The following is a 12,190-nucleotide window of genomic DNA, read 5'->3' on the forward strand; positions in this document are numbered from 1 at the left end:
TGGCCTAAATTAGCATAGCTGTTAGTGATCAAGCTCTTCCTACAAAACAAGCACTAAGCTAAGAATTTTACAAATACTATCTCATTTGACCCTCATGATCATTCTCTGAGGTAGATAAGATTATCACCTTATTTATCAATCAGTACATTTCAGCTTAGGGAAGATAACCAGGCTGCCCACAGCCCCACAGCTAAAAGTGGTCTGACTTCAGAGCCTGAGCTCTGAACTACACTGATTTAAAAATCGAAATGATTTCAGTGGCAGGCATCCAGATAGGCAAGGAAGTGTTCTAGAAGCTTCCCTGCAGGCTGAAACCGAAATGGTAGGCTAAAGAGCCGAGCAGTAGTAGTCACTTCTTACATATAGGAATGATAATTCTATCACTGAATTCTGGTGGCATTTCCAGACCTACTTCCCATGACCCTTTAACTTTTTCTAAGAAGAGAAGCACAAAAGTATATGGCCTTCACGAAAGAGAGGCAAAAGCCCGCGGGGAAGCGCGACAAAGTGTCTGGAATGTCATCACTACTCGGCCATGGCGCATTCCCATCTACAGCCAACGTTTGTTTCTCTGGTAGGAGGCTGATAAAGACCGGGGAGGTCCCATGGCATCATGTCAGGTTTGGGCAGGGTGAATACACATATCTGCCACATCCCAAACACCAGCAAACATGTGGAAAACCTTTCAGGTAGAAAGCTGCCATATAGGATACATGAAAGGAAATGCGACTTTACCCTATTTCGGAAGTTACTGAAACCTAAAGACCACCGAGGCGCACAATAGGAGCAGGTTTGAGAAAGTAAGAAAAAAAAGAAAAAGAAAAAAAGAAAAAAAACTTATGGAGGGAAGCTAGGATTCTGTGGGTTGTGTGTTGGCTTCTCCGAGGTTGAAGATAAGAGGGCAAACTGCGAGGCTCAGTGGACCAGCGGCCAGGCCCAGGAGAGCCCCTTGAGGGACTCCAACCTCTCCCCGAGCTGAGTCGGGAGTAAACAGCAGAGCTCCCTCAGCACTCCAGAGGGAACTTTCTCTGCTGCACGGCTTGGTGCCTGTTGGAAAAACTCATGATGTGAAACTGATACCCAAGAGCATTCTTGGGGCACCTATCACACGCTCAACCAAACCCCAGCGTGGGCTGTCGCCAGGAAATGAAGATCAGATCACACTGCATTTTGAAACGATCCTGGGTGACTAAGCAAAGAGGCCATGTCCACCATGAGCTCTCCAAGCTACCAGAGCCACCAGGACCACAAGGGCCCTCAACCTACCATACGTTTCGGGAAGGCGTTCCAGGGCCAATTTCTAGACTCAGGCAGCGAGGGCCAGACACTGTCTAGATGAACAGACGGCCTCGGGGCAAATGACTCATTTTGGCTGCTACCAATTAAAAGGGCAAGTTCCCTTCTATTCACTAAGCCCCACCATCCCTCTCCCACAGGGCACCAGCATCTCAGAGAAAAACGGAAGAATCAGATAAGTTCCACTAATCCTTAGACTTTGCTGTCTGCTCTGGGAAGGGGTCTTCACAGTTTGGATTTCTTTTGTTATATGGAGAATCCAGCAAGGAATACAGTGTTCTCTACCTCGCAGGAATTGGCTTTGCATATGGCTTTGTAAAGGTGATTTCTGACGCCACCGTTCTGTCACTGTATCTTCATCTATAGTGTGAGGATAACGACTCCATGACTCCCTCTCATGGGTCATAAGGTTTTTCCGTTGCTTTGCCTGCTTGTTTGTTTAAGCAATAATGGGAAAACAAAAATGAAAAACAAAAACAAGAAACAAAAAACCAAACCCAGAGATCCCTGAGTTTTATAAATACTTCTGTCCCTTTGGGCGGATTACTACTATCTGGTAGTAGATAATTTAAAACATTGAGACAACTTAGAAGCAGGCTTATATTTCAGATTCAGAAGAGGAGAAACAAGTGGGCTCTTTTGAATGGCATTTCTACCACTACAGCAGTGACCACTGGCAGTTAAATGCCCTTCACAAACTATAAGTCCCGGGAAGGCCGTATATCCTTTGTCAGGCAATGGTGTCCATGGATTACACTAGAGAATAAGCCCACACCCTTTAAACCCCTGAAGCGGCACCAGCCAGTTTCTCAACACCTCATCTTTGTAACCTGGAAAATAAGAACGTCTGACCATATCTTCTCCGACCTCCTTTTCAGCTGTAAAAAAAGGGCACTGTTGCCCCAACATTTATAGATGATCTACCATGAACAAGGCACTGTAACAACTAAGACAAAAAATGGATAAAAGCTAAAAAAAAAAAAAAAAACGCAAAAAACAAAAAACAAAACTTGCAAAAGGCTAAGGCCAAGAGATAAGAAACACAACTGATGAATGGATAAAGTTTAAAATGGACAAACTATCCTCCCTGTCCTGCAGACCTGGGTAGTTACACACACGTGTATAAGTGTAATTACCAGATAAGTTCTGTGACACACCCAGTGTGGTGTGGGCACAGCCAGGAGGAAGGGGATCACTTCATTGCTTCTGATTAAGGGGATCAAAGCTGGTCTAGGCAGCCAGGTGCATTGGAAAACAACCTTTAAAGATGCATGGGATTGAATCAGTTGGGGATGGCTAGAGAAGTCAAAAATAGTAATGATAAAGGATATTATGGTTAATTGTTATAGATCAGCCATTTGGCACAATAAATAGCACTTAATAAATATGTGTTCATCTATAGGTGGCCCCCAGAGAGAAAAGAGGAAGAGAGGGCAAGAAGGGAAGAAAGATAAAGTCATCTAGCAAAGTCAGTGAGCTGGAGTGTGAGAGGTTCAAGGTCAAGTCTGGGGGAATGATTTAATTTCCTGATGGAAATTAAACTGGGAAAGAGTTTCAAAATCTAGGGCACAGTACCGCAGCCTACAAATGCACATTTAATAAATACCTGTTGTTCGTGTCGTTGCTATTACATCCTGTTTATGGCTATTTTGCTTTTAAAATAAATATTCCAGTTATAAAATAGATTACAAGCCCATTGTTCACAAATTAATCCACTACTACATATCACATCTGTCTATTATTGCTACTGATTAAATATAGCATTGTTATGGCAAATTTTACCTTTCCCCAGAAAAATAATTATCGCATAGTGCATATCAAAATCAAAACTGAATACATTCTCTTGGGAGGGAGGACAACCAGCTTGTGAAAGCAGCAACTCACCACATGACCTTGGGAAAGGTGTCCTTAGGTCCTTATTTGTAAACACAGAGGGTTGGGCCAGATGATTTCCCAGGCCTTTCCCAGTTATAACTTGATTATAAGCTGCACAGGCATACAGTTAAGGTGAATTACTGACCAATCATACTTGTATCACAATACAGTTCATGGATCACAGACTTTTAGGAATTTTAGTAATAATTCCTGTGATGATTAACATTTATCACCCTTGGGGACTTCAGCTACAAAGTACACCAGCTAAGAATACAGCAGAGCCTGCAAGTTTGTTCCACGTTTTTCTCCAAAAAAAATCTCCGTGCCTCTTATAGATGTATGGCTCATAGGCTCCAAAAAATAAACTCAGTAGCTCTCTTCGTAACTCTGAAACTCCTTCTTCCACAACAATAGGAAAATGGACTCTTGAAATACATGGAGACTACTGTGTGGATGATGAAACTATTTTCTTTGGAGCAAAGGACTGTGGGACCTGTGATGTTGCCTAGTGGGTCTGTGCTCCCCTGACCATCTGGATCTGATTGCTGAGGTCTCCTCTCCACTCTCCTCTCCAGATTCAAACTCCTCATCTACCGCGTGGAACAGCGGTTTGGGCCGTAGCGCCTCCCTTCTGCCCCTGCCATCATGCTCTTCTTGGCTGGTGTTTCTCTGATAACCGAAGTGGGATGGTTTCCCTCCTCTGGGTAAGCTCTTCATTGGGATTATCTCTTGCGTCAGCCATCTTTCCTGAAGTATCCCTGCTCGAGAGTGTGCTTTGAACATGATGGATGGGAGTTCTGAATCGCTGCTGTCATTGTCTAGGAAAATATGACAAGAGGAGGAAAGAACACAACTTAAGATCCGAGAGAAGACTTCATATCTGCATGGCAAGAACTCAGAGTGAAGAAGAGTCCTTCTTGATGTTCTAACTCTTACATTCACCTGGCTGATCTTCTCTGCCCCAAGGAGGGCACCCAATAGAAGCCCTGTTGTGGGCCGTGTTATAAATAAATAGAAATGCCTGGAAACCTGTGTATCAGGCTAGACTCCCGCAGGTAAGTAAGAGAGTTTTTTGTTTTTTTTTTTTTACAAAAGCAGATCAAGTGGCCAGTAGGCGCAAAGATGCATTGCACTGTCAAAGACCAACACTAAACCGAAGGTTCCATGGCTAACAATGATATGAAAATTTTTTTTAAGTTTATTTATTTATTTCTAGAGACAGAGAGAGAGAGAGTGAGAGATCGAGCAGGGGCAGGGGCAGGGAGAGAGAGAATCCCAACCAGGCTCTGCACTGTCAGCACGGAGGCTCAAACTCATGAACCATGAGATCATGATCTGAGCCCAAACCAAGAGACAGCCACCTAACCAACTGAGTCACCCATGAGCTTCTAAACGGTTGGTTTGTTTTTTAATCAGTGCTTACCAGAAAGCATGAGATCTGAGTTTCATCCCTTTGACCTTGAAATAGCCAATCATGGAACAGGGAGAGGAGAGAGCCACAGCAGAGAGTCATGTGTGGCAAAACAAAAGAGTGATTAGATGTCCTCCTTTCAAGAGAGGTAAAAGGGTGCACAGATTTCCACTGGCACGTGACAGCAACGACAGTGGTAGGAATGTCCATGTATTGAGAACTCATCATGCACCTGTCATTGTGCTAACCACTTTATATCTGTTGTGCCATTTAGTCCTTATCGTATTCGTTGGAGATGAGTGAATTTAGCATCCTTATTTCAGAGGTAAAGTGGCTGAGGTTTCGAGATGTTAAATGACTTTCAGTATCACACGGTGAAGAAGATGGGACTGCAGTGTGCACAGAGTCTGTCCCACTGTGCATCTGCTCTCTGCCAGGCTGTGCCTGGCTCCCTGATACATGCCCTATGTGGGTCGGAAGGGTACACCAAGAGCGGAGGGAAGCCATTGGGTATCTACATGGCATCCCCTCTCAGATGACCTTCCGAAGGGCCTCCTCGATGCCTAGGACATTGCCTTTTCCCTATTTCCCTGTGCACCCATCTTCAAGGGAGTATTTTTCACAAATCTCGTTGATTCTCATTTCCTCAAGTTGTAACCTTATAAACTTGTCTTTCCTTTAAATATTCTCTCGAGACTCTAAGTATTTTAAGAACTTTAAATCGGAAAGCAGGGTTCTTTGCCCCACTCTCCATTCCCTCCTAAAAAAACAAAACACAACACAAAAGAAGAACCCCACAGTAATATGCTCAGAGGTTTACACATGACAAAAGGTATTTAGTCATCAGAAAAATTTAAAAAAACCTGTTCAATTGATGTTTTTCTAAATGTGATTGAATTATCCTGAGAAGGTAGCCTGGAAGTTGAGGGGGATAGGGGACAGGAATCAACTGCTTTGAATTAAAAAAAAAAAAAAATTAGTTAAGTGTATTTGTCCATTTTTTTTATTACTTCCCTTTAATCTGTGCTCTACCATCTGGCCTGGAACACGAGTTCCTCTTGATTCTTTGCTGCTTGGAATATTACTTAAGAAAACAATGGCCTGGATGCTTCTGCCCTCAAGAGCAGTTCTTTGGCTCACTTTCCTCTGCCCTGTCCTGGTTTCCAACCCCTCCTTCTGAGTGTATGCTCCCCTCAGCCCAAAGATCATAGCCGATGCTTCCTGACCACCTCTGCTTATTGAAAAGTGGGTTCCGGGGTGCCTGGGTGGCTCAGTCGGTTAAGCGGCCGACTTCGGCTCAGGTCATGATCTCGCGGTCCGTGAATTCAAGCCCCGCGTCGGGCTCTGTGCTGACAGCTCAGAGCCTGGAGCCTGTTTCAGATTCTGTGTCTCCCTCTCTCTGACCCTCCCTCATTCATGCTCTGTCTCTGTCTCAAAAGTAAATAAATGTTGAAAAAAAAATTAAAAAAAAAAAGAAAAGTGCGTTCCAAGCACTCAGAAGGGTTTTGAGCAGGTGACTTGCAAGATTCCACTCATCTCAAGTCAGTAGATCTGTCCAAAAGGGGAGGAAGAGGGCAGCTGAAAGTGGAAGAGGAAGGAGGAAGAGTGGGGGCTGGGCTCTGTCCCAACTGCACAACCTCCCGCAGGTCAGCACTCAGGCCGGCAGTTCCAGGGAGAGATCAATGGAGACCTTGCAGCAAAATCTGCATATCTGTTATTTTATCTTGCATTTTAACATTTGGACTTGGGCACCCGGGGGCAAGGTGAAGGAGAAGCAGAACAGTGCTTCTGCATAGGGCAAGGCAGAGCCTGATACCCAGGGGTTGACACTGGACTACCTCATACAATGTGTGCTCTTTAGAGACCCGGATCTGGGGTATAGCCCCCTCTCTTGCCTCTCCTCATGGTTTTGTTTTAATTCTGTTTAATTAATAATGGTACTTTACAATTTACCATTTTAATCTCCCCCCCCCCCCCCATTGTAACCATTTTGAAGCATCCAGTTCTGTGGCATTAAGTACATTCACAGAGTTATGCAGTCAATACCACCGTCTTCATTTTTTCCCAATCCACATGGATTGTAAGCTGTCTCAGAGCAGAGGAGGGGTGTCTAGGAAGGCCATCTCTGCTTATAACACCAAGTGAGCCTCGGCTCCTTGAAAAAGAGCATTGCAAGAGTATGTGGAGCCCCCAGACATTTAGAGTAAGGAATGCTCCAACACTGGAGAGCAGGGGACAGTGAGGAAGGCAAATGCTCCCCAAGTCACAGCCTGGTTAGTCAAGGACTGCCTGCTGGATGCCAACACTCCCTCCGTGTTCTCCCCTAGAGGCCCTCTGGCCATTCCTTGACTTGTCCAGGTGCAGAAAGACTTCAAATTTGGGGGGAATGTGGATTCAAATAATTGTGCCCGGAGACACATTAAGAACTATCTCAGTCTAACCCTGATTATTATAATTCTTGAAAACTTATTAGGGATAAGTGATCAAATAAGTGCCACTTTGAAAGGATGTACGCACCCCTATGTTTACTGCAACGTTATTTACAATAGCCAAACTATGGAAGCAGCCCAAGTGACCATCGATTGATGAATGGATAAAGAAGATGTGGTGTATATACACGCAATGGAATATTCAAATCCTTTATGATTCACTCGTATGTGGAAATTGAGAAACAAAACAAATTAACAAAGGAAAAAAAGAGAGAGAAACCAAGAAGCAGACTCTTAGTTATAGAGAACAAACTGATGGGTACCAGAAGGGAGGTGGGTGGAAGAATGGGTGAAAAAGGTGAAAAGGATTAAGAGTACACATATCTTAAAGAGCACTGAGTCATGTACAGACTTATTGAATCACTATATCATGCACTTGAAACTAATAATAGTGTATGTTAGTTATACTGGAATTAAAATTAAAAACTTAATGAAATAAAAAAATAAGTTTGACTTCATTACTTACTCTTCTCATATCTCTAGGTGAACAACTATTTAAAAAAAATTTTTTTTAATCTTTAGTATTTATTTTTGAGAGAGAGACAGCGTGTGAGCAGGGGAGGACCACAGAGAGAGGGAGACACAGAATCTGAAGCAGGCTCCAGGCTCCGAGATGTCAGCACAGATCCTGACGCGGGGCTCGAACCCATGAACCGTGAGATCATGACCTGAGCCGAAGTCGGATGCTTAACCGACTGAGCCACCCAGGCACCCCTGTTAACAACTATTTTTTGATAACCTAATAAAATTTTGAACCAGTTATGCACATTTGAAAGAAAAAAAGTGCACTGGGACTAAGACTTCATACCATGCCTAGTTTAATTCATGTAGAACCAATATTTCTGAAGTGTTGTCTTTTCTTTCCAAGAACACCTCTATCTACCCATGTCAAGCCTTCTTTGATGTTCTTCAATAGTATTAATTGTCAATGGCTAATATTTCTTGCATATTTACTTGGTTCCAGGCACTGTTCTAAGAGTTTTGCATGCATTGCCTGGCTTCAGCTTGAAGCAGAACTGTTGTATGTGGGAGGTACCAATATTCACCCCTTTACAGAGAGGAAATGGAGAAGTGGACTTTTATGTTTTCTTCATATAAGTCCTATATATATTTTCCTAGGGTTTTATTATGTTTACAGAAAATAAGAGTGAGATGCCTTTTAAGGCATCTATCTGAAGAATAGAATCCTTTGACCTAGTCATTTGATGAGTAACGTAAACACATTTCCAAATGTTAAACAACCTCCACTTCTGGGATAAATCCCACTTTGTAAGGTGTAGTATTTCTCTAATGTCCTGCCATATTTTATTTATAATGCTTTATTTAAGATTTGCACATGTGTGCTCATGTGAGTTTGCTATGTGGTAATCTTCTGCTACGGGAGCATGTGATATTGAAACGACATCATAAGAAATGACCATGAGAATTTCACATTTTGTATTCGTTCAAACAATGTAAATAGCAACAGATTACTTGTAGCAGGAAGGTTTTTAGAAATTAATTATTATAAACCCTACAATGGTGCTCTTTTGTTTGTTCATTTGCTTTTGTTTGTGGATTAGCTCTTTTATGACATAAAATGACACTAGTTCCAAGAGTGTGATCTAGGAATAGATGCCTAGATCAATGAAACACAACTGAGAGTCCAAAACTCTCTCAAGATAAATGACTGTAGCACAGCAAAGGTAGCATCTCCTCTTGGAGGAAAAGATGGGTTTGGGACAGGTGCATGGCTATTGAAAAACCATCTGAAGTGTGTGTGTGTCTAAATCTATGCAAAGAGAAGTATCAGAGGGGTTTGAGATATAAAGGGGATAATTAAACTATTAAAGTTCTAGGGAAAAACATTGGGTAAATCACATTCTAATTTTTCTGTGGAAGACTGAGCAGACTTGACTAATCAGAATGCATATCTGATGGCAAGGATATCTAAAAACTAAAAGATAAATGTGAAACTGGAAGAGAAACCATTAGCAAAAAATGTGAGACAATGGATGATATCCTTGTTATACAGTGTTCTTCCAGTTCATTGTAAGAAAACAAACAACGGAATAGACAAAAAAAAAAAAAAAAAAAAAAAAAAAAAAAAGTGGCCAAAGGCAGAAACAGAAACTTCCCAAGAAGTAATAGTTGCTTCCAAGAATGTGAAAGATGTTCAACCTCACTAAAAATCAGACTCAGATTAAAATTAATATGATATACAAATGTTATCTTATTCCATCATAGATTACTCAAAAGTTTGACAATAGCCCAGTGATGGTTAAAATGATTGAAAGCAACCTTTCTCACAGACTGTTGTGAGAGTAAATTTAAATGTATTTCATTTTTGACCCCCAAATCTTGGTTCCAAGAAAACGCACTAAGGGAATAATTATTTGTGCGAAAATCACAAAGTGATTCACAAGTGAGCCAAGGTGCTTTTTAAATAAATATCATTGCTTACATTCTATAAAAAGTCATAATACCTTAATATTTGTCAATAAGCATTTAGCGAAATAAGCTAGGATTATTTTATATAATTAGCTATTATTCGACATGGAAATATGTCCACAGTAGATGGTTGAATAAACTAGACAATTTATAAAAATTCCAAAACAATGATGATACTACGATTTTGATGATGCTGGTTTTTTTTTTTTTTCTTTCTTATATCAGATACAGGTGGGATAGGGATTAGGATAGTGCAGAGAGAATTATAGAAGAATGTTTACCAAAATGTTCTATAGTAATTATATCTTGGTATTGGGGTTTCATGTGCTTTTAACTTTCTTATTTTATGCTTTTTATCTACTGATTAGTTTTTATTTTATATCTAATATTAGTTTTTATTTTATTTTATTTTATATCTACTGATTTAGTTATTTTATTTTATTAGTTTTATTTTATTTTATTTTTACATTTTTAAATCAGAAGTAAATAAAGTTCCATTTTAAAGAATAATTATATTCACTCTTCAAAGATTTAATTCCAAAATCCTGAGTTTAGTTTATTTGAATTTCCAATGTGTTTTTGTCTTAAAAATTTGAAAAAAATTAAAATAGATAATATGGCATATTATATATTACATATCACCTTTTGCTAATAGAGAAATTATTTTATATCTACATTTGAAAAATAATAATGGCTTTTACTAGAACAAAAGGCAGTTTCAGTAAATCTAAGAATTCTACTTGAGAATTAGATATTAAATTGGAAACATTTAATCAGTAAATTTGGTAAATCATTTTATTTATTTATTTATTTATTTATGAAATCATTTTAGTAAAATCTAACCAACTTTGGAGAATCTTGCTAACTTTTAAACCTTGGGTGAACCCCAAATATTTCAAAAAAGCGCCCATTTTACATCAGCAAATTATGACCCCTAAGCTATACCCAGCCTGTAACTCTTTTCCTATGGCCTGTGAGCTAAGAATAGTTGCTACATTTTTAAACGGCCGCAAAAAAATTAAAAGAATATATTATGTCAGGGAAAAATCACGTGACATTCAAATTTCAATGTTCATACATCAAGTTCTGAATTAGATTTAATGAAAACGTTGTTTTCTCTTTTTCTCGTCATGTAAGTACCTACGTGATATTCTCGGGTTTGCCTTTTGGCCCACAAGCCCCCAAATATCTGCCCTCTGACCCTTTACGGGAAAAGAGGAAGAAGAGCCAGGCAGGCAGATTACCTGTGAGTTCAGCAACCCTCGTGTCTCTTCCTGCCGGCTGAGGGTGGCCATAGGGAAAGGAGAGGTAACGAATGTGTTTGGTACCAGCCTGTGGGCAGCAAGTGGAAAGAAAAAGCAGAATTAGGCCTGTGGTCCCGAGTGTCACGTGGAAAACAAAGTAACGGGTGCAGACTCACACCGGGCACCTCATTTGGATCACGGGTTCCCCTGTACTCCTACTACTCTGGTTTAAACAACGTAGAATGCTATAGCCTTCAATATGTGTTTCCTTCCCCTCTCATGATCAAAGAGACCAGTATGAACCCCTCAAAGTGACTTCTTGTTTTGAGAAAAGCATTTGGTTTTTTAATTTTTTTTAGTTTTTAGTTTACATGTTTATTTTTTTAGGGCAAGAGAGAGAGAGGGAGAGACAGAATCCCAAGCAGGCTCTGCCCCATCAATGCAGAGCCCGATGTGGAGCTCGAACCCACAAGACCACGAGATCACGACCGGAGCCGAAAAGACGCTTAAGTGACTGAGCCACCCAGGCCCCCAAGCATTTGTTTTTTAATAAGGAATCCAGAATTATGGATTGTTGACATATATATTTTTACAGGAAAAAAAAAAGTATTTAGTCCATGGTCAGGAGATGGTCTGCGTTCTATTCACTGATAACGGGGATAATTATAATTAAGGGGGATAAGCCAATTAGCCTTTTTGTGTGAGTTTCACTGTCTAGAAAAAGGGGATAAAATGCCTGTGCTACACTGTTCACAGGAATAGTTTGAGGACAAAGTAAAACACTAGAGAGCACTTTTATTCTTTGAAAACACGATATGAATGCTATGCCATGATATTGTTAATAGTTTCCCAGGTACCTTTTAATGTGACCCAGTCAGATGCATACCTGAGGTAGGCTTCACTACAAGATCACAGGTCGACTATTTAGTTTGATTTTATTTTGAAAATAACAAATCGCAAAACTAAAATCTTTGAACAAGGTCACTTAACCCATCTCCTCAGGTGGTTGTTTACTATTATTACTACTGGCATCGTTATTATTACATTTGAGCCACTGAGGTTAGGGTAGAAATTAGAATCTGCTCCAGACCTACCCTTCGTCTAGACGTTCCAGTGAGATTGGTGGGATATGGCCTCAAAGAGAATAGTTCAGATGCATAGTGGGTGATACGAAAGATGAGGCCCACGCGTCTTGGCAAGAACATATTCTTCCCTATATCTTCCTGGGAGAGAAGTAAGCTTCCTAGAGCCCGGTGCCCCAGTCCAGGGAGGTTTCCCTGGACTGCTCAGTACCTGGCCGCCATGGCATCTGGTCTAGACGCACAGTCCAGTGAGTGTGTTCCAGTCACTGACCCATCCTGGAGGCTCAACCTGACCAACCAACCCCGAGGCTCTGGCCCCAGAGGCAGGTTGTCTAGTGTCCAACAGCCTCTTAGTTTTGTATT

The 12,190-nt window shown here is 40.9% G+C and overlaps 1 protein-coding gene across 1 annotated transcript in view; it reads right to left on the reverse strand.

Moving 5' to 3' along the window:
- Positions 1-815: 815 nt before the first annotated feature.
- SLC9A4 (solute carrier family 9 member A4) overlaps positions 816-12,190 on the reverse strand; it is a 68,323-nt gene continuing 56,948 nt past the window's right edge. The window contains exons 11-12 of the mRNA XM_015065183.3: positions 10,746-10,833; positions 816-3,989 (exon numbers count right to left, since the gene is read on the reverse strand). Of these exons, the coding sequence (XP_014920669.3) occupies positions 3,634-3,989; positions 10,746-10,833 (444 nt within the window). The 3' untranslated portion in view covers positions 816-3,633. The remainder of the gene's footprint in view (positions 3,990-10,745; positions 10,834-12,190) is intronic.

This window comes from Acinonyx jubatus, chromosome A3 (genome assembly GCF_027475565.1).
Source record: "Acinonyx jubatus isolate Ajub_Pintada_27869175 chromosome A3, VMU_Ajub_asm_v1.0, whole genome shotgun sequence".
Classification (NCBI taxonomy): Eukaryota; Metazoa; Chordata; class Mammalia; order Carnivora; family Felidae; genus Acinonyx; species Acinonyx jubatus.